A 23148-nucleotide genomic window follows, 5' to 3' on the forward strand; every position below is an offset into this window, starting at 1 on the left:
GTGTAACCCCAGCCGGCAACTGAGCCCCACGCAGCCGCTCGCTCGCTCCCCCCCGGTGGGACGGGGGAGAGAATCGGAAGGGTGAAAGCGAGGAAACTCGCGGGCTGAGATGAAGACAGTTTAATAGGGAAAGCAAAAGCCGTGCACACAAGCGAAGCAAACGAGGAATTCATTCACTGCTCCCCATCGGCAGGCGGGTGCTCAGCCATCCCCAGGAAAGCAGGGCTCCGTCATGCGTAACGGTGACTTGGGAAGACAAATGCCATCACCTGAACGTTCCCCCTTTCCTCCTTCTCCCCCCGGCTTGTACGCTGAGCATGACGTCATACGGCGTGGGATACCCTTGGTCAGCTGGGGTCAGCCTCCCAGCTCCTTGTGCACCCCCAGTCCCCTCGCCGGTGGGGCGGGGAGCAGAAAAGGCCTTGGCTCTGTGCAAGCACTGCTCAGCAGGGACTAAACCGCCCCCGCGTCACCAGCACCGTTTCCAGCACAAGCCCAAACCACAGCCCCGCACCACCTACTATGAAGAAAATCAACGCTACCCCAGCCAAAACCCGCACCTCACCAAACTTGTTTTACCCTTGCGCTGAAGGTGGACAGAAAACCCCGTCCCCGGCCAGCGCAGGCGCTGCCCCCCGGCGCGGCCCCGCTCCCCCCGCCGGCACCGGCACCGCCCGGATCGGGCCCGCTGGGGCCGGATCGGGCCCCCGCCCGCACGTGCCGCCACACCTGCGCCGCCAGCGCGCGCCCCGCCGCCGCCGCCGCGCCCCTCCCCTCCTCCCGCCAGCCAATGAGGAAGAGGGAGCTCCGGACAGCGGCCAATGGGAGCGCGGCGGCCGCCCCCCTCCCCTCCCGCCACCGCCCCCTATTTGAGGCGCCTCGCGCGGCCGCGCGCTCGCAGAGGCGGCGGCGGGAGCGGCGGCGGTGTGCTTAGCAGCAGCAGCAGCAGCAGCAGCAGCATCAATTAGCAGCAGCATCGTCAGCCTCATTAGCCGCTGCAGCGGGTGCTCGGCCGCGGTCCGGGGGCGCGGACGGGAGCGGGCGCTCCCGGGCGGCTGCACCCCCATGGAGGCTTTCCCCGGCGGCAAAGTGGAGCAGCACCGGCACCTCCCGCCCGTGGAGCGCCTGCCCGGCGCCCGCTACGGCGGCCGGAGTCACAGCGCCTGCGGGAACGTCTTCAACTCCTGGAACGACTACCTGGGGCTGGCCACGCTCATCACCAAGGCCCTGCGCCCCGGCAAGGGCTTCGGCGCCGAGCCCCCCTCGGTGGTGGTGGCGGCGGCCGTGCCGCCGGCCGAGGAGGAGGAGGAGGAAGAGGAGGAGGAGGAAGAGGCGGCGGGGCCGTACTTCGAGGGCGCGCTGGACTTGCACGACCTGGACCTGTGCGGGCATCACCACCACCACCACCACGGCGAGGGCCTGCTGGAGGAGCGCTTCGCCGACTTCAGCCCCTTCCCCGGGCGGGGCGGCCCCGCCGCCGTGGTCTTCGACTGCTCGGGGGAGCACCCGGGCCGGGAGGGCTCGCCCCACGCCTGGGGCGGGGTGGTGGTGGCGGGGCGGCTGCCCGCCCACCCGCGGGCCGCCTCCCGCCTGCTCAAACCCGAGCTGCAGGTCTGCGTCTTCTGCCGGAACAACAAGGAGGCGGTGGCCCTCTACACCACCCACATCCTCAAGGGACCCGACGGCCGCGTCCTCTGCCCGGTGCTGCGGCGCTACACCTGCCCCCTCTGCGGGGCCAGCGGCGACAATGCCCACACCATCAAGTACTGTCCCCTCTCCAAAATGCAGGCGGCCAAACAGCTCAAACACGCCCGGACCGCCCTGGGGAAGAAGGGGCGTTAGGCGCCGGGACCCCGGGGGGCGGCCGCCGCCTCCTCCCGTCTGTTTTCCTTTGGGGTTTTGGGGGGGGTTGTTTTGAATTTTTTTTTTTTTTTGGTCTTTAAAGCCGATGGCGGTTTTTGTTCTTTCACACATTAATATATGAGAGGCGGAGACTGGCGAGCGGGAGCGCCGGGCCGGTGCCGTGCCGCCGGGGGCGTCCGCTGCGCGCTGGCCCGCGGGAATTGCGCAGCTGAGATGCACTGTATTTGTTTATTGTAAGAAAAAAAAAATATATATATGTGATTTTTACGGATTTACGGCGAGATCTGACTCGGGGTGGGGGGGAGGCGGGTTAAAGCGAGCAGCGGGCAGGGAGCGGGGCTGGCGGGGTCCCCGCATCCCCGGGCCCCCCGAGCACCGCTCCGGCCGTCGGGGGTCCGGCTGGGCTGCTCAGCCCCGGGCTGCACCGTGGGGCCGGCCGGGAGAGCTGTCGGCTCGCCTGTTAATAGCAGGGTATTTAATTAGGGTACAACACTCCGCGTTTCAGGTCTTAAAGTAAATATCCGAGCAATTTCCTTTGCTAGTCTTAAAACGGGGAAAAGCAAATCGTGATGAAACCTGCACTGGGTTACTCGCTTGGTAATTACCACCGCCTCCCCGAAATCGGAGCATCCTACCTGGCAGAATGGGAGAGCAGTGCCCCACGGTCACCCTTGGACCGTCCCGCTAGCGAGCGTGGACGGCGCTGGTCTCGCCGGTCCCCGTGTTTGCTACGTGGCTTTAGGGAAGGTCTGAGAGGAGGAGGCATCGAAGTGCTTGTTTGAGAACGTAATGACTCTGGGCTGAGGGGCACACTGAGCCCTTTCTGCTGAAGGAAAGGCAGTAAGTATGGCAGAGAATAAGCTTTGACGCAGGTTGTGTTTGTGGTGGAGAAGGGGGAGGTGATGGGAAGCCTTCGGAGAGGAGAGACCTGGACAAAGCAGAAAGCCGTGACCGTAGCAGAACGGTGGAAGGAGCGGTGACGTATTTTCAAGAGTTGAGAGAATGTGGCTTTAACTCACTGCAGGGTGGGAGGGATCTACCCGTGTGCTTAACAAATATCCTTAACGCTACGTAGACTATACAAAATGTGAGGTTGATGCTGGACCCTAGGTCTGGACCCCAGGTGATGGCAGTTCCTTGGTACCGAGTATCAGACAGGGCTACGCTGCTTCTCAAGAGATCAGAAATGGCTTTTATTGTGACTTGGAGGCAGGACAAGGAGCAGCAGCAGGTTTGTAGTTTGCTTAGGAGTCCTCCGGAGCCGAAAGGCTTCTCGGTGCAGAGATGGTTGTGCTGTAGATGGCTTTGCCGTCACCTGGGACACGGAGGGGTGCTCTGTCCTGCCAGGGGCAGGGAGGTGAAGAGAGCCTTGTGCAGGGACTGCTGGGGCATCACCAGGAGGGTGAGAAAGGAGACGGGTCCTGGCAGAAGAAGGGAGCTAGGGAAGAGTGGGCTGGCACAGGATTGCGTGGATGCCTTCTGAGAAGCTGCTCAGCAGGGTGGGAGATGGGGGGAGAGCTGGGCAGCGGGGAACAGCGCCAGAAGATGTGCAGGGTGGGCTGGGAAGGAGGGCCCGGGGTTCGTCATTCATCACTGCTCTTGACTCACAGCTGCAGCAATTGGGAGGGAGAAACCGATTTTGTGCGGAAGTGTTCTCTTAAATCTTCATCAAACGGCTCCAAAGATGGTGTCAGGTCTAATTACCAAATGCAACGGGGCTTGCATTAAATAACACTTCTTAGTGGCTGCGGCTACCCTCTCCTCCTGCTGAACATCATTGCGTATTGGCTCTCGTTCTGTGGGGCTCGCACCACGGGCTCTTCTAAGCTGTGAGAAGTCAGACGTGTTTGGTTTTGTGATGCCTGGTCCACAAAGGTTGAATCCGTACCCACCGCAGGTTAGAATCGAGCTCAGGTGTGATGCTGTGGGAAGAGTTTTCTTCTGTACTTTCGTTACCTCCTTGTGGGAAGCTTGAAGATCAGCACATGCATTTTAATGCAGTTGACTGTTACTGGACACAAAAGCAAGAAAGATCTAAGAAAAGCTTCCTCAGGTGTTTTCGGAGGGGTAATTCTGGCAGGGTGGGATCGTAGGTGCTGCTCGCAGCGTTCGCGATGTACCCACCCCTCCTCGCCGGTCTGTACATGACGCTACGGCGTAGCAACAGCCCTATTGCAATGCCTGGAAATTCGTCAAGACACCAGAAGATCCCCGCCCTGGATGGCGCTGGCCTTCAGCGGTGCCTGTTTCTTCCCTCTGCCCGGGTAAGAGGAGAACTGTTGTGTCGAGGGCCCCCGCCGCTGCCGGTCGCTCCCGGTTCCTCGCGTCCTACGCGCGTACTTGCAGCCTTGCTGTGGGAAGGCCGAGAGCTGCCTGTCATAGCCACTACACGGCGTTAGGCATCTGATCAAAGCCTTAACAGGTAAGGTGGTAGAGTAACAGCTTCAGAAGACCTGGTAGAGGGGGAAAAATACCCAAACTATTCCAGAGGGGAGATGACAAGATTCAGAATCGGCAAAAGGCAGCCTGAGAGCAAGGCTCTTCGGTTCCTTTCCATGCTCATTCGACAGGACAACTTGCCCTTTAAACTTCTGCAAGTCAGTGTCTCACGAAGACTGAACTTTTAAGGACATTTTGGTTTTTTTTAAGTAGGCTGCTGCCATTTGCTGTGCACCAGCACGCTCCTTGTGGCACTGAGTAAGCAGAAACATGCTGCTTCTCGCTCGGAAAAGCTTATTACAATAGATAGTGCTTAGAGTGTTACTTTGATTCCTTAAATTACTGGAAGCAGTTGACATGAGTAACTTAAATCCTAGGAACAGCAAATAGCTTAATCTGAAAGCAGCCCAGGTTGGAGGCTGTTACATGCTCCACGGAAGAGGTCTAAGAAAAGCGAGCCTGATACTATTTTCATTTATTCGACAGGCATCTGCAAATCAAAAGATTACAGCCACTCGTTTAAACCACATATTTTACCTTCAGAGAATCACTTTATTACAGGGAAATATTCCTAAGCATGTAAGTGATGGAATCTTTTCCATAGTGATGTTTTGGTAAGCAGAATGAACACAGAGTATTGGAGAGCTACGATCATCCTCGGTTGATACTAGTCGTGGCAAAAAGCAAGCTACTTCTAATTAAAAGCTACTGTTGGATGCATAGGTAACTTGGTGCAGCTGAGGTCAGGTAAGCCTGTGCCCATCCTTAGGGAAGGTCCTGTCTGGACGGAGTTTGCTCGCAGTCCCGCTGCTGACCAAGTGCCCCAGGCAGCTGCCGTAGCACTAACCCATGATGGCTATAAAATGTCTTTACTTCCCATAGACGTGCCAGTTCGACCCACCAAATGTATAGGTTAATGTATACTGGAGGTAGTCTGCTAACAGTCACGTGGGGAGGAAGATAATTACTTCTAATGTGCCTATAGCCCGGGCGAAGCAGAGGAGTGATAGGCTGCATCTTCACATGTGGAAAAAGATGTAGCAAAGCCAGTGAATTGTCCTGCCCAAGAGTGCAAGGACTAACAAAGCTTGAATTGCAGCAAGGCACATGTTGATTAGCAATAAGCAGCGGAATAGCTCATAGAATCTCCGGCCTACCATAATTAAATGCATTAATAATTCTTTTTAAGAGCAGGGCCAGACAAAATGTGGAGCATTTCAGCTCTGGCTGGTCCTGCCATGGCAAAAGAGGAAGGATCGGGTGCTCCCGTTGTGCCACCTGCGTGCCTGCTTCGTGCAATTCTGCAGCAAACCACGCAGGATGGGTACCATACCTGAATAACGGGTACAGTTTGAACCTTGCATTTCACTGATCTAACACCTCTGCTTTGTAGGCTCACACAATTTAACAGTACCTTTTAGTTACAGAAGGGAAACTTGCTTAAATGTAGCAGTTCCTGTCACTGACTGCAGCCCACAGATACTAAAACACCAAAGATACATTTCATTTACAGCAAGACAAGGCTTCTCCTGTCCGGGATTGCCTCCTGGCTGGCCAGCAGCACCGTGGCTCCCCAGCGTGCTCCCGGTCCTGCTCGCGACCGTGCCGAGGCCCCTGCCACCAAGGCCGAAGTGGCACCGCTTCATTCATTGCCCCTGCCTGCCAATTCTCATAAAATACTGATTTTATTATTTAGAAGAAAGGCACTTTAGAGAAAATAAAATTTAAATGTCTATACCCTACTTCTGCTGAGGTCCTCAGCGCTGCCCACCAGCTGGGGGTCAGTCCCTGGGCTGCTCCTGGAGTAGGAGAGAAACCGAACTGCTCGTGCCTGATCCCCTGTCCTGCTCTGGAGATTTGTTTTAACCGAGCAGCATTTGCATCCGCTTAACCAGCAGCAGCCTTAAGTTCTGCCTTCTAAATATAGCGTGTGACGGTTTGTGTTCTTCCAAGGTTCGCTGCAAATTTTAGATGTTTCACTGAGCATGAATCAGTCAAAGAGCAACGCTTGACAGAGAATGCATTTGACTTCATCAGCCCTTCCAGGTAACCAAACTTTGTGCTAATGTGTAACGATGGCAGTAGGTGGGAGGTTTTAGCTGTTGGTCAGTACTGGGTTTTGATCGCTGTAGTTAGTATTCTGTCTAAAATGATCAAGCAGTAAAATAAACACACTGGCATGTCTGTAAAGCTCGCATCTTGCAGATCTTTTCTCGAGCTGCTCAGTCCCGAGAACTGCATGTGTTGGTGACATGACCACCGTCTCAAATGACAGCAGTTAAGAACACAGCTTTGGGAACAGCTTTAGCTGGTGCAGTGGTCACCAACATTTATCCCCATGTAAAAATGGCTTTGTTTGGATAAAATTAAAAATATTAACTGGAGGTATAATCACTCTTTCCATCTCCCTGATGGCTGGAGAAAGGCAAATGTTGCACCCATCTTCAGAAAAGGCCAGAAGGACCATCTGAGAAGCTGCAGGCCAGGTGGTGTCACTTCAGGCCCTGGGAAAACGGTGGAAGATGTCACCTCCAGGGCATGCTTCTGGGCACGCGCAGGAAAAGGTGACTGGCAACAGTCAGCATGGATTTACCAAGGGTAACTCATGCCTGACTCACCTGCCTGCTACAACAAAATTCCCTTGTGGGCAAGGGAAGGAGCACTGGATGTTCTTCATCTCGACTTTAGCAAGGCTTTCACAGAATATTCTGGTGCCCAAGTTAGGATGTTACAGCCTAGGTAGCTGGACAACCAGGTGGGCAGAAAAAGTGGTTGGATGTTCAGGCCCAGCATCGTGGTCAATGGGGTGGACTGTGCCGGGAGTGGGGTATTGCAGGGGTCTGTCCGGGGCCAGGCCCCACACCCTTCTAAGGACCTGGCGGCAGCGGCAGGGTGCCCTGTCAGCGGGTTTGCAGATGACACCAAACTGTGAGGACTATCAATGGGGCAGGGCGGCCATACAGAGAGACCGCGATGGGCTGGGCAGGAGCCTGATGGAGTTCCGCAAGGATAAGGGCAGAGTGCTGTGCTGCCAAGGGAGAAGCTGTGCAATGATGGACTCCGGGGCCCTGGCAGGTGTAAAGCTGAGCAGGAGCCCGCAGATCTTGGGCTGTCTGAAGAGGACTAAGGCCTGTAGGTGAGGGAAGAGAGCACCCCTCTCCGAGTTCAGCCAACAAGACGGTCAGGGGCTGGAGCAGGCGCCCATGAGGAAAGGCTGAGGGAACGGGGCTTGTTCAGCCTGGAGAAGGGAAGGCTCTGGGGAGACTGGCAGGAGCCAGCCAGCCCCTAGCGGGAAGTTATCGGGAAAATGAAGTCAGGCTTTTCGCAGCAGTGCCCGAGCAGGATGAGAGACAACAGGCAGAAGCCAAAAAGAGAGAGGGTTATGCTTTTTCACTGTGGGAGCAGTCAAGTATTGGAAGAGGTTGCCCAGAAAGGTTGTCCAGTCTCCATTCTTGGAGGTTTTCAAGACCACACTGGAGAAATGTGGTTCTGAGTAACACAGCCTGACTGTGCAGCAAGAAGTTGGACTGGCGAGCTCCAGGGGTCCCTTCTAACAGGAGCGATCCTGTAATCCTACGACACAGGACACAAGGACAGCAACTGGTAGCTGAACAGCAGCAGCACGCACTACCCCAAACCCAGAAAGCGCTCTCTGTTACTGGATAGCTGCCATGCTCTAGTTCCATCCTTTGTAGGACTCTATGAGGCACAAAGAAACACGTTTGTTTAGCAAAGACTACTGTTCTGAAGGAATTCTGTGACTCAACAAGCAATGAAGGGACAGGCTCCAAAGGCACAAAGATCTGCCCCTCAGGAGGTGACTACGAGAGCAAGTTTTTCCTGAGAAGTGAATAAGACCTGGAACGCTCAGAAGAGGACAGCGGAGTATTACAACTTCTGTTCACACACATTAAAATTAAACCAGGTTTCTCAGGAAGAAACCATCCCAGGTGTTCTCACGGTCTCCTCCAGCTGGTACAGAAACAGGTATGCATACAGAAAAGAGCTGTTCAACAGCTGTTCTGCATGAACGTACACTGCAGGAAGTTACTACAAAGGCAAGACGCTGTAGCAGCTAATTCCTTTAAGTTGTTTATTTATCATTGAAGAAACACACAGCAGCAAGTTCTGTGTTGGCTTCAGTGTGACCAGATAGTTAATCGTTGTTACCGCACCCCAAAACTGAAGTCAACACAGCCATTACTACAAATCACTTTTTTGGAAAGGGAAAGAATTGACCCTGAAGACAAAGAATTGGGGGAAAATTCAACAATTTCTCCAAAACCACACATTTTAAATATGACAATATTTATAAATCCTTGAAAGGTATGAATTATCCAGTAATGGAAAAAGCGGCTGTGATATTGGCAACAGAAAATACATAGCCATATGCTTACCAAGCACTTAAATTGTAAAAGCTTGAAGTTTTGTGGTTGTACACTGCAGCAGTATACATTACTGGAACAATGACTGCAAAATGGCCTCATAAGCGTTATGTATTCAAGTAAATCTACAGAAAGTATCCCAGCGTAGCTAATGCTCATGATGTTTATTGTATTTCATTCAAATTTCAACAACTTACTGAATTTGGATAGTGATAAAATATGTCTCTCGGAAACCGCCTGCCCTCAAAGATACTTATGTAAAAGAGGGCTTTTATGTTTTTTCTATCTTTTTTGGCTAATTATGGAAATTGATTTAGCTCCGCTTTTTCAGTAATTCCACTGTGTGAACAGAGGTGTTTTCAAATGCATGTTCTGTGACGATAATACCCCATTCCAAATTAAGAAAGACTAAAAATAAAAAGGTCAGCCGGTTTTGGTGCGAGATAGAAGCATTGCTCAAGACAGCTGTTGGGCTTGCTTCTTTTTATTTTAGCAACAAATGACCCATGAAATAAGCATCATTTGAAATTTCAAAACCTGGCATTCAATTTCCAACCTTCTGCTGTGAGTTTTGTGCATGATCAATCTATATGAGTAAGTAATTCAAGCTCATGCTTTCATGTTACCTCAAAACATTTGTTAAAGAATTCCAATTTAGAATGTTTATAACCACAAATATAATCCGTGGATTCGACCAAATCAAAGCTAAAACATTGGTTAAACTCTGTGACTTTCACTTAGCGTCGTACAGTGGTCCACCCTTCTTCATCTGTCTCATTTTTAGTACGGCGAAGGGGCTCACGCTCCTTTTCTGTTTTCCAGGAACCTTTCTCCTTCTCCCCATCTCTTTCTCGATCTTTTGATGCTGGTGGGGGAGCAGAAGCTGGAGGAGCAGCAGCAGCAGGAGCTGATCGCCGAACTGTTTCACGTTCTTCTCCACGTTCTTCTCTCCTATCATCAGCACGCCGCCATGAGCTTGCTACAAATACAGAAAGACAATAAAACAACCTTTGTCATGCTCCACCAGCAGCCTGCAAGAGTTTAAACAAATATGCCCGGCACCGACAGTCTGATTTACGGATCCTTGGTCTTGCCAAGAGGTAATATGATGATGACGGCCAAATGCAGTTTAATTTGATAGTGAAGTAATGGACAGGACCTACTCAAGCCTCTTTTCAGATTCAGGATTGTCGTGAGCAACCCAAGTGTCCGCTTTAAAACACAATAACTGCAGTAAGAATGTTCTATTGCTGTACCTGGTTTTCTGCTGTAAAAATATATTCTTAAATTATTATCAGAATTAAAAGCATAAAAACATGTCCTTAGAAACAGCTGAACCCTGAACCTAACTTAAACACACTTGTGGAAAACGTTTAGGTGTTCACTGTCTCAAAAGACAGCGAATTACTCTTCAGCCTACTGAAATCAGAGGTATAAACGGCACTGGATGACACGACTCCACTGGTAACAGCATTCACCATCCTTTACTATAGGAAAAATTGTTCATTTCCACCAAAAGGATGTTAAGAATTCTACCCCAGCTATGTGTGAACAAAGCTGTGTCAAATACCAAATCAGACAGTCATATACCAAAACCTCTTGATATATTAAAAACCTCCACATTGAGAACCCTCAGCCTTTCTGCCAACTGAAGTCCCGTACGCCGTGCTCTGTTCCGGTCTGCTCCCCGAGACCGCCTGCCTGACAGCACCCTCCCACGTGCAGGGAGCGCCCACGCTCAGGGCGGAGACGACACGAAATCCTGAATGTGAGAACGCCAGAACTGGAAGACACGGTATCTCAGGCTAAATGTATTTGCTGTTACTGTATTTTTAGAACACAGCAAAGGATTAATAAATGTACATAATTAGAACAGGTTAATGTATGTAATTAAAAAAGGTTATTCATCAAAAGCAATGCCATTAATAGTGTGAAACCCACAAGGCCCTGTTTGGAAATATTTCCCTCACATTTTAATGGTTTTAAGAAATGAGCCAGAAATTACTTTCTGGGACATCTATCTTGATAATTTAAGTACAAGAATTTCATTCACCCTGAACACAATCCTACTATGAAAACTACATACTTAAAATGTTATCCTTCCACTGCAGATGTGAAATGCTACTATGATAGAAAAGAGTACAATTTTTAAAAGGTAAGATTCAAGGAAAAATTCTCAATTACACTAAAGCTTCTTTCTATTACTTTGCTTACGCAAAGGGAGTTTAAGTGGCTGAAAATATAACGTATGCCCATTGTACCACATCCTAGCGCTGTCAGAGTAACATGAAGGCCCTATAACGAATGTAAGCCTTTAGGAACACTAAAATAAACGTACGTTCTTCACGGTCAGATCTGAGTGGTGGTCCTCGCCTGAGGGGTGCATCTCTGTCATCAGCACGTCGATCTCTCATGTCACGACCACCTCTGTCCCATTCTTCACGGCGACTTGAATCTCTCCAGCTAGAAGTTTCCTCAGCTGGTCCTCTTCTCCAACCAGCGTCATCCCTTTTGCCATTCAAAATATAAAACTAAATGTTAAGATTTTACCTTTGCTATGGAAAGAAGCAATCATAAATCACAACACGGATATTTTCAGGCCCAGAGGGTCTCTGTTTAACATACTGACATACTTCCAAAACCTTGTCTATTCTTCTGGAGCCTAACATGAAATTCTCTTGATAACAGGTTAAAAAAAAAAAAAAAAAGCAGTAAAGCATTTTGGGATTCCTTCTGTAAACAGTTAACGTAGTCTTAAAAATAACAAACCAAAAAGCCCCCAAAATGCCACTATCCATTTACTGCCTTAAAGTGCTTAATTTCATACAAACCAATCACTGTTCCCTTCACTAGGCGATGTCACGTTATTTCTTTATCAGCAGGGCACCTTTTTTTTTTTTATTAAAAACAGAAACATTCCAGAAGTATTTGAACAGAGAAGTCAAACCTGGGACGCCTAAAACGATCATCTCGATCAAAATCTCTCTCTCTGTCAAATTCACGGTCTTTCTCATTTTCATCACGATCTTTGTCTCGATCCCATTCCCGGTCTCCTGGAGGTCTGGAGTCTCGGGGAGGCCCCCAGCTATCCTCACGAGCCTTTTCTCGTTCTCTCCATCCCCCTATAAGAAAGAAACACAGTCAAAGGAATTTGTGACTGACCTCTGATCTCTCTGTAGACAAAGAATCCTTTACTTCCCTCACAGAAACTGGTTCTTCAAGTTTTGATCCCTGAGGATCCAACTCGAGATGCTTGTAAAAAGTGTGCACATGGAGTGGAAGCCATAGACAAAACACTGTAGAAACTGCTGAATATAAAGGCAGTAATATGTACTTCATCTATCAGGACTGCCCATAACAGTTTAGCAGAGCTGATTACACCCTGCAGTTTTCCATCAGAAACCACAAATTCCTCAGGGGTCTCGTGCAAAACAAGTGCAGGAAGAAATAAAGGGGGTAGCTTAGACAGCAGATTCCTTTGTGAAAATCGTATAAGTGAGGCAGTTTTAGGCAATCAAATTTTTTAAGAACTTACTGCTTTTTAAAGCACTACTTTAAAAATATGGCTGTAGTTTACCATCTACTTACACAGTGCATCCTGCAATATTGTTCAGTTATTTATGAATGGGAGTTCTTTATTATGCAGCCTGCTTTTTCTTGAAATAGGAAAAAGGAGAACGCTATTGGAGTGCGAGTATTGAGATTTATGCTAACTTTTCTATGGGTTTGGATTACAGAATTAGCATCTATAAAAGCTGATGCGGCGCCTGTGAATACATAAATCTGAATAAAAAGAACCAGGATATCAAAATCATATCTAACATTTAAACGTCATCAACAGTTCTGAAAACAATCAGAAACAGTTGTAGTAGTCACCATCGACAAGACTTAAGACTAAAAATAAACTATGCAAGAATAGGGTAACTCAGATTGTAAGGGACCTTGGAAGGTAACCTAGTCCAAGCTCCTGCTCAAAGCAGGATTTTCAAGAAAGGTAGCCACAAAAGCAAAAAAGGAATGATAAAAACAGGAATATCTTTGTATACAAAAAAAGCTTATCAAAACCAGACCCACTTGAATGACGTATCAAAATCCTCCTTAGGAGGTTAATTCCAGACGTATAGAGGGGGCAGGGAAAGAGACCAGGGCGGGCTGATCTAGTGAGAATGTTTCTCTCCCATCAGAGCATTCAACTTGTGTATTTTGGTTTTGCACATAGGTAAATTACCAGCATTACTATGTGACCTTTAGCCATCTTCCAGGCAAGCAACAAACACTGCTGCATTTTTTTTTTAATTCAACCAAATTAAAAGGTTTAATTATACTAAGTAAAGGAGTGTCAACATTAACCAAATTAATCCAGACATTTTCAGAGTTGATTCTCCCATCTCTGGCATCAAGTACATTACATCCCTTATCTGCTAGGTTAACACATCCTTTCGAGGGAAGGTTATTATATTATTGTATTTTACCTGGTTTACCAAATGGTCTCCAAGGACCTGGCCTTGAATCATCACCGCTACGCCATGGACCCCTGTCATCATCTCGTCTGGAGAGCCTGTCATCATCTGCGCTACGCCATGGTCCCCTGTCATCATCACGCCTTGACATCCTGTCGTCATCCATCCCGCGCCTGGGACCTCTGTCATCATCCATCCCCCGCCTGGGACCCCTGTCGTCATCTGCGGCACGCCAGCTGCCCCGGTCGTCATCCAGCCCACGCCTGGGTGGCCTGTCATCATCCAACACCCGTCTGGGTGGCCTGTCATCGTCCAGCCCACGCCTGGGTCCTCTGTCATCATCTGCGGCACGCCAACTGCCTCTGTCGTCATCCAAGCCGCGCCGGGGTGGCCTGTCGTCATCCAAGGCACGTCTGGGTGGCCTGTCGTCATCCAAGGCACGTCTGGGTGGCCTGTCATCATCCATTCCACGCCTGGGACCCCTGTCGTCATCCATTCCACGCCTGGGACCCCTGTCGTCATCCATTCCACGCCTGGGACCCCTGTCGTCATCTGCAGCCCGCCAGCTCCCTCTATCATCATCCAAACCACGCCTGGGCGGCCTGTCCTCATCCAATCCACGTCTGGGCGGCCTGTCCTCATCCCCATCACGCCTGGGTGGCCTGTCCTCATCCCCTTCACGCCTGGGTGGCCTGTCCTCCATCGATTCCACAGAAGGACGTTCCTTTTCTTCTGGAGCACCACGTCGGGGCAGATCATCTCCTCGTCGCGGCAGATCGTCTCCTCGCCGCGGCAGATCGTCTCCTCGTCGGAAAGGTCTTTCATCATCTCTTGCTTCTCCTCGACGCCAATCTCTATAAAACCATAGGGAATAAGCAAAAAGTAGAAGCTGACATCCAGGAAAACCTTACGTATTAGATCGACAGTACCAAACCCCTCAAAGGCCGTTTCTGAATGTATCCACTTGATGTGTGATTGCAAACACATTTACAGAGCTCGTAGTTTTCAAACGCACACGTTCTAATTGCCTTCATCGCTATGGGAAAGTGGTAGGCCACCATCCCTACAGCTTCAGTAAAGACGGAGCAGTTTCTTACCTCCTTCAAAACAACAGTTTTGACTACAGTCCCCTGTTGGTTATCTGCTGCAACACAACAGAGAAGAGGTTTGGCTTCTACACCAAGCTAAGTCTCAAAGAACCAGTATTTAAAAACCCACAACTGTCAGGTAGGTATGCCCCTTCTTCACACACATGCCAACCCTACAGGCCAATCCCTGTTTTCATATGCTTTGGCACAGTTCCGGCCCAACAGATTGGCAATACTTTCACTGACAAGCATCCACAACTAGATACGGCCGGACAACGCAGTAAACTCATGACTCAATCCACCGCTGCTCCCTGACAGCAACCGGGGTGCACCAGGCTCTGGCAAGCTATCAGTGCTTGCACAGATGCTCCTTACTAGGATGTACATGGGAAGTAAAGAATTGGTGAGAATTTTCCCTGGGCTATTAAGTCATCAGTTCATCTTTGAAATATGTTTGGATTTGTAGCACTGAAAAGATCAGACACTGCTGAACAACGGTTAGAGCCTTCCACTCTTGTCACTTCTCTGGACACGCCATTTAGTTTAATGTCTAGAGGATTTTACACATATATTGAGACCATAAACCTCAGCTTTGTCACCAGATTAGTTTCTCTATTTCAGGAAATGAACCTTCCTAAGCTAGTTCTTCAGCCATAAAAAGAAACAAGCAATAGTACATCATAAAGATGTACTGGTGCCTGCTTCTTGGCAAGAGAAGAGAAACTGCACTGGAGTTGAATCTCACGGATTCAAAAAAAAAAAAAAAAAAGAAATCAAAACCAAACCAAAAAACCCCCACAGGTTTAGAAATCCACTATGCTACTAAAATGTAAACAGAAGAACAGCAACGACTTGCTACAAAACAACAGATGTAGGACTCCAAGAGGTGAGAACAAAGAGGCAACAGTTTGTGACAACACTGCATCTCAAGATTTTTGAGGAATTGTGAGCAGCATACTTCCTCGTTTTGGAAGGATAAGGGAGAATGCAATTACCATTGAGCTGTGAGATAAAACCAAGACATGGAGATTGTTAACTTCCATTTAAACTCAAATTGGATAATCTTCTGCTTTGAAAAATCTGATTATTTTGACATAAAAAACATGTAGAAAAATAGTTATAAAGTTCATCAAATTAACAAGTATTTAATTCATTCATACTTAGGTACTGTTTCAGGGTTTTAAGATTTTTTAAAATCTATTTTTTTAACTACCACTTTTAAACTACTACTACTCTAATTTTTAAACTGGAATTATTCTTCTGTTGTTTTTACCTTTTTTCCCATTTCACAACTTTAGTGTTCCTATTTCAGCTTTTGTCCTTCTTTCCCTTTTAGAAATCCTAACTCCCACTTTAAAAGTTTACTGAAATTAAGCCAAACAGCATCTGATAAATTAATGAGAACAGAGGGATGCATGAATATTAAGAATATTACTGAATGGCAGTCACTGGTAGTAATGCAATCCAGTTTCTGTTATATAACCCATTTTTCAATAACCTCTAAACCCCCTACACACAGATCTACAAGACCTGAAAGCATGCAGACAGCTTTCCCAAATAAAGCACAGATTTGCTGGCAAAGTTCACACTAGGGTGTCCACCACTGTTACAGGTTTATAACTGGAACAAGAGGTACCACCATAAAACGACTTTTTCTGCTAAACCAACAGGCTTTTAATTTAACTCCTACATAGCGCTTTTATGTTAACCTCTTTTTCCTGCAATTGCAATATTTTTTTATATCAGGATTGACTTTCTTCTCTTCCTTATAAAATTTTATTACATCTATCACAGAAAGATCATTAGTTTTACTTTCCTCCTTTGTTTCTTACGATAACTACCTTTCTTGCACAGTGAAGCAACAAAGCAAATACGCACAGTCTAGTTATAACTTAAAATAAAGCCACTAGCTGTCCAAGAGACAAACAGCCCTTGCTGGACTCTTCTGCCTTTCTGTAATCTGTTTTTTCACGTAACTGAAACTGTGGTACGGAAAAGACTGAGAACACTGGAACGTGCCGATCACCTGGAGTCCAGCACTCTGGGGATTGCTGCACAGTACCACTGGTTGCCCCGTGACTGTACGGACCTGGGTACCCATACGGCATGTACGCCAGGACTGTGCCACTTCCATGAGAAATTGTCTGCAAGACAAATTTTATAGCTTCTCTCCTTGTACTAGCATCCATAAGGACTTTTAATGCATATATCCAATAGCTGTACTTACAGCTAGATACAGGCTGCAAATTAAATGGGATGCGCTGTCCTCTATGTTACTGCTTTTATCACTCAATTCAGAAGTACATTTTGGAATTACTTTACTCACTCGCAGTTAGGTTTGCACTGCTGTCTTTGTACCCAACACATTTTCCCTTTAGGATTAAAATACAACTGAAGGTAGACTAGGGACTACTGAAGAATGCAGAATTACACCTTTCTTCTGCAATTATGTCTGAGCATCATCACTTTTACTTTGTTATTTCTTAAGTTCAGCAAAAACAAAATAATTGAGAAACATTCCTTTACTTAAAATTCCACAGATACATTAATTTTAATTTTAGTATTCTTCAGTATATTCCTTTTAGTAAAAGAGAGAAGGAAAGTTTTACTGAACATGCTACATAATAATCCAAAATATGCCTAATTTTAGCTCCTCAGCAGTCACTCGGCTCGATTTCTACAAAAGTTGAATGAGAAATGACTAAGACAAGATATTCAGAAGAACTCTATGCTATTCAAAAATGAATATGGGTCACCTGTATCATTCTGTTGTGGAAAAAAATATCACATTGAAGCATACAAATAGCAGGATTAAACAATTCTGCAATAGGTTAATAGTTAAAGGCTTCACCCAGAAGTTTCATTCAATTTTTCATTTTGCCATTCACGAGAAAGCGGATCACTATCAAGAATGCCATCACAGCTTTTAAGGAAAGACTGGAAGACTTTTTTGTTTATCGAAAGATCATACTCTTCAAATATGTTAGAAGAAATTACTAGAGAGAGAAATAATAAATTAATTTGCTTCCACTGGTGTCAGAGTAAGCTGTAATGGATTTAAATTGCTGCACTGGAAATTAAGGTTAGACATTTATAAAAATCTATCTACCTAGAAGGCTAATTAAGCAATAAAACATACTGCCAGTTGGAACAAGCAGCAGTATCTCCATCAGCACAGGCCTTTAAGAACAACTAGACGTGCATCATCAGAAATATTTTAGGTACAGCTCATCCTGTTGTGGAGCAGAGGGATGGACAAATGTTAAAGATCTTATTTTCTACAACTGCATAAACAGTCTTCATTATTAGTGAACATATCCAAAATTCCTAAAAGATATACATAGATGTGAACAAGCGTTTGGTGGTTTGGTTTTTGTTTTTTTTTTTTTTAAAGTGCAAAGTACCTTCAGAATATTCTTCCCTCAGAAGTCCTTCCTTTTCTGTTCAATACAGTCTTTCAGAACTTTGTTTTAGTTTATGGCACATATTTTCTGCTCTGTGACTCACTCTGGGACTTGAATAGTTTAAGACTCTGAATTTTGACTTCACTATTCTTATATATTACTGTCAGTTTTCTAACTGAAAATCTCGAACAGTTTCATCACCTAGGAACCCTGCCTTTGTTCATCATCCTTCCCCATTCTGTACTTATACAACTGACACCAATGCTTGAGTAGGACAGAAGTTTTTAATTTAAAAAAGAAGCCAAGGAAGCAAGTTGTTTATCAGATGCAGAAGGTGTCTGCTAGCTTTCACATATCTAAGCTAAATAAACTAGGAATGTTATCTGAATGCAGTTCCAAGATAAAACGCCTCTCTCATTCCGAGATCCTTACAAAGCAATTTTTGAATAGAAGGTAACTTTCAGAGACCTAAAGGCATGAGATATTACTCAGTGCAGCTTCAGCAGTAGCATTAAAAAGAGAGCCTACACATTTTGAGCCCAATACAACTGGTGCTTAGTAACCCAGCGATTACCTTTCCACTGGTGCTCGTCGCCATTCAGATTCTGTCTCACCACCTCTTCTCCAAGAGCTTTCAGACTCCCTATCACCCCAACGAGATTCCTGTATGTCAAAAGAAATTAGGAACATTCTCTCTGAATATTTTAAAATGAAGATTTTCAACATATAATTTACTCCTTTCAGAACATGCTATATCATTAAAAACTCACTTGTTACACTGTAGAGAATACCGAACTATCGGGAGCTTGAATAACTTAAGTATGGTCTTAATTAACTATTGTTTCTGGCAAACTTTAAAAACAGTATGGTCCCCTTTGTGACACACACTTTACTAATAGGGTAGGATACATGCAAATACACTAAAAAGTTTATGAATGAGTGTATGAACAATAGCTACAATGAGCCATAGCTACCACCCGTTAACACAAAAAAGATGTTTTAACAGTTTCACTTTCCTGCTGCTCAATGACAGTAGGAATGACTTAAAAAAAAATGATTTGGTTTTGTTCTTTCTAATCAGATCAGAAAATGTAACTGAATAAACCGAAAGCTCTCGGTAGCAGGGACCATTTTGTTCCAGGTTTATACAACACTTTAATATGGTACCTCAATGCACAGAACGAGTGAGGTATTTGGGATTCACACAGGTTGCTTAGATGCAGGGCAGAGCAATAATCAACATTTTTTTTTAATAAAGGTAAAATGTCTCTCCCCATTGCTGGACAAAGACAAACCATTTAAACTATTTCTAACACAGTTGCTTTATTCCTTAATTCTACCACAAGAAGCAAATTAGGTAAACCATGTAAAATATCTGATTTCACATACACACACAACCTCTGGTTTTAAATTGCTCTTTGAAAAGTGTTTTTATTTGTCAAAGTCTACACTTCAATATGGGGAAATACACAGGTTGCGCAAGATCTCGCATATCCACTACTCCCGGAGTGTCTACTCAAACGTTTTTGACAACCTGATTGTAGAAATGACCCCAACAGACAAGGGTGAGCAAAGAAAGAATCCCAAAACTGCCAATAGCGTTTTTCAAGTGGTACAGATATCTTCCTCAGAACCTGAGTAAGCTTTTCTGTATAATCAAGTGTCCACAGCTAGGAGTACCTCTTACATGAAAAATACTGGTGGTGATAGTCTATCAGGTAAATAACCAAAACAATTTATACAAGCTCTGATCACTTATCTTCAGTGTTGCTCAATGAAGTATGCATTATCAAAGACAATGGCTATGGTGGGTGAAAAGTAAAACTAGTTCTCTTATTGATAAGCTCTCAAAAAAAGTGGAAGCATAGAAGGTTTGTGGTACTCATTTATATGTTTTTAAACCATTAAACATTTATTTGCAAATAACTTTCACTTTGTTTCCTGTTGGACTGGGATAATGGTTTTCCCCAATACTTATATTTGTAAATGGAAAGTTGCACACACCTCTTGTTTCTATGCTTTATGTTATGGCATATTTCTTATAAAATGTAAAACTATGCTTTTATGTTTAGTCTGCGATTTTCCTTCAGTATCTACTCTAATTCCTGACTTTGGCACGAGTCACTATACTTGCTTCCAATATAGCCTTCCTCTTTTGCATTAAAGAAATTTTTATTCAATATTTATTTTAAGTCTTCATTGGTTTAGTTTTTTAACAGATTGGAGATCTTAGTAGTTTCTTTGTTTTACTTTATTACTGAACTACAGACTCCGGATCCTGATAGGGAGCTGAAACTAAGTGACAATCACTTAACTATTAAATTAGCCACTTATGCTACTCATGCTTAAAAAAAGAATAGTCTATGATTTTACAGTACTACCGTCTTCTTCCAAATAATCTACAGAAGAGGGAGCAGTCAAAAAGAAAACAAACCTGCAAGTATTTACCCACCTTTCTTGAAAATGGGTCATCCAGACCTCTCCTTTCTTCTTCTCGACGACGCTCTCTTTCTTCTATCTCCATTTCTCTTTGACGTTTTTTCTTCTCTAGCTCTTCTAGCTTTTTGAGATGTTCCTGGTATTCACGCTGTTCCTGCTCACGTTTCTCACGCTCAATGCGTTCCTTTTCCTCGCGCTCTGCAGTTAGGAAAATAAATAGAACGTTTTACCAAAATAAATTCCATTACTTTGCTGTGTGTGAAGGGTTACAAAATACCCTTTGACTCCTTAAAAAAAAAAAAAAGTAAACAAGCATTTCACAGGATGTGTTTAACCACAAAATCTGTTTTCTGGAAGCATCCTAACTCCAAAGCAACAGGACAGGAAATCTTGATACATCCATTAACCTGACACTCTGAACAACAGCTGCTAGCGAGGAAGGACAGAAAAATGTTCCAGTACCCATATGTTTACTCAATGCACAGACCAGAAATGTGCCAGCTAAAATATCAGCAACTACCTCAAGCATGGTAGAGGAACCCTTCCTTAGAAAAGATCAAACAAAAAAATCAGCTAGCAGTATCAGAAATTTGATATTCAGGACTGCTTGTTTTTTGTTGGTTTGGTTTTTAAATACTGCATGATTATAACTCTGACACATAAAATCTTCATCTGCCAAGTGACAAGTAGGAAAGAAATTTCCCTTACAGGATGCCTATCACCCCTTCTCTTCTAAAGCCTTGAAACGGGCTACCAGACAAAGCAATTCACAAAGAAAGGTGTGTGAGTTGCTTACAATTCTTGAGTTCTTGATCTGACACCAATGCTCCCTTTCTGTTCTCTTTAAGATGTGCACAAACAAGCGGCCAGAACTCAAACTAAATGACTAAAATCAAAGACTCAATTTTTCATTAGCCTCCCTTACTTTATCTCCTCCTCTATTCATGTCTGGGAGAAGGGGGGCAGGAAGCACTCATTTGCTTTCATTTTCCCTTCCTCCTATAAAGCTTTACCTTCATCTTTATGCTGCACGTGTAAGCATTTAGGAGGTAAAATGCAAAGGTACAGTATCTAATAGGAACAAACACAGTCTTCACTGCTGACTGAACATGAAGAGCCTTCCTCCAATACAGTGAAACAGGGAAACCAGAATTTAGCTGTGTACACATCTGGAACGGGTCAAGGATGCAAAAGATAAAATAATCAGGTTCTCAATCATACCTTTAAGCAGCTGTTCTTCTCGTAATCTTTGCTCTTCTTCCTCCTTCTCTCTGTAGTAAGTAATGCGTCTCTCTTCTTTGCGTTGTTTCTTGCGTTCCTCCAAACGATTACGCCTCTCTTCTGCTAACCGTTCCTGGAACTGCTTGAGTTTATCCTGAAATACAAAGACTACACATGAAACCACTACAACTGTAATGTTTAAGAGCTAGACAGCTACACAAATTGCTAAATAAAGCTGCACAGAAACACAACTGCAGCGTATTAACTTTGCTCCACTGAAAGACAACTACCTGTTGGCCATTTCAACCTTTTCTGCAATAAATTTCGTATAAGGGAATATACTCCTACTTTGAAGAAAGACAATCAGCATGCACAATTTTTAGTCCTTCATCTGCTTTTTCAGGAAAGTAAATACATAACTTCAGGTAATCTATAATGTTGCAAAGAATCATATGCAGTTACTTAACATGATAAAGTACATCTTTTGCCCCCCCCCCCCCTTTTTTTAAACCAGTACTTACTGCAACATAGCCAAATAATCAAAGCTACTAACAGCCTCAGCAGAGAATTTTAAAGATGTAGAGCAAGGGACAAAGGCACAGTTCTTTCCCCGCTCTTGTGGTCTAATTTGTTATTAAATTTTGCAAACATAACTTGAAGTAGCAAATACTTGGAGTATAAAAATAATTCCCAGATTCAAACAAAAGGATTAAAAAAGCAATAGACACTTATTTCTATCTATTTCTCAGCTTCAGTATTATTGTCAGTATTATTCCATCACCACAGTAAATCCAAGTACTCATACAGATACAGCCGGCTGCTCATATGGTACCCAAGGCTCACCAACTAATAGCTGTATTGAAATAAATAATTTAACTATCTTTTAGATAACTATTTGCCATATAAGTTATTCCACAAGTTGTCAAAAATCATAAGCGATAAGAATGAGTCCAAGTCTGGGTTTTGTTTGGTTTGGGTTTTTTTTTTTTTTTTCAAAGCAGAAAATAAACAATTCCATGATTCTGAGCCATTCTAGATACTAATTTGTTTCTAGTTTTCATGAAGAATCACTGGGTCACGAGTTTAGTTCCTCACTTTAGGGTAATATTTTATTACAATACCATATCTCATGTACCTCGTAAACTGTTCGCCGTGATGCTTTGAGCCTGGCTTCAAATAAATCTCTGTCCTCCAACATCCTTGAGAGTCTGTTCTTATGCTCAAGGGCTTTCTCACGCTCCAACTGCAAAGTGGTGATCTAAAAAACAGATAATATAAAAAGTATTACAAAGTAAAATCTTACTATGTATTTGTATTCAATCTACCTCAGCCACTAGAAAGAGAAATTATCGTTTCCTCTTTCAGATCCAAGGTAGAAGAAACTGCTGTCCACTAGCACAAAGTTAACACTTCATACCAACTTTTTCTCTTCTTCCCTTGAATTGAACTGGGAAAAAAGGACACTGCAAAACCACTGTTTTCCATTCATTGCTAATGGGATTTTATCACCTGAACAAAAAATTCTTACCCTTTCTTCTTCTTGTTGCTCCCACAGCTCCATATCATGCACTCTTTGCTCCTCATATGCAGTCTTTATTAAAGGAATTTCTTCTAAGCGCTTCGCTCTTTCAAAATAGTCAATCTAAACAAAGATAATGTACCTTTAGCGTGTCATAATGCAAAGACCAAATCTGGAAGACTCAATCTTCAGCATCCCCCAAAGAAAACCCCGATATCTGAAGGCTTCTCCAATATATCTGGTATATTACATAAGAGCAACCATGTCGGACCACATCAAAGGTCCACCTAACCAAGAACCTGCCTCTACCACTGGCAACTAAATGCACTC

The 23148-nt window shown here is 45.1% G+C and overlaps 2 protein-coding genes across 4 annotated transcripts in view; one reads left to right on the forward strand and one right to left on the reverse strand.

The window, feature by feature from the left end:
* Positions 1-912: 912 nt before the first annotated feature.
* Positions 913-2134, forward strand: NANOS1 (nanos C2HC-type zinc finger 1). The gene has a single exon (XM_087766638.1). It carries the CDS (start codon positions 1066-1068, stop codon positions 1840-1842), a length of 777 nt encoding a protein of 258 aa, XP_087622764.1. The 5' UTR covers positions 913-1065; the 3' UTR covers positions 1843-2134.
* Positions 2135-8378: 6244 nt separating this feature from the next.
* EIF3A (eukaryotic translation initiation factor 3 subunit A) overlaps positions 8379-23148 on the reverse strand; it is a 36042-nt gene continuing 21272 nt past the window's right edge. Inside the window, exons 14-22 of one of the 3 annotated variants that reach the window (XM_087765173.1) lie at positions 22828-22941; positions 22435-22557; positions 21300-21453; positions 20092-20276; positions 18214-18302; positions 13160-14001; positions 11635-11809; positions 11026-11195; positions 8379-9666 (exon numbers count right to left, since the gene is read on the reverse strand). In XM_087765173.1, the coding sequence (XP_087621299.1) occupies positions 9425-9666; positions 11026-11195; positions 11635-11809; positions 13160-14001; positions 18214-18302; positions 20092-20276; positions 21300-21453; positions 22435-22557; positions 22828-22941 (2094 nt within the window). In that variant the 3' untranslated portion in view covers positions 8379-9424. The other 2 variants (XM_087765174.1, XM_087765175.1) reach the window with 2 other exon arrangements.

Source organism: Nipponia nippon, unplaced genomic scaffold, assembly GCF_047370975.1.
Source record: "Nipponia nippon isolate SJK-2023a ecotype South Korea unplaced genomic scaffold, ASM4737097v1 scaffold_3, whole genome shotgun sequence".
In the NCBI taxonomy this organism is placed as follows: domain Eukaryota; kingdom Metazoa; phylum Chordata; class Aves; order Pelecaniformes; family Threskiornithidae; genus Nipponia; species Nipponia nippon.

Coding starts and splice junctions, on each gene's coding strand:
- NANOS1 (XM_087766638.1), top strand. CDS start 1,066: ATGGAGGCTTTCCCCGGCGGCAAAGTGGAGCAGCACCGGCACCTCCCG.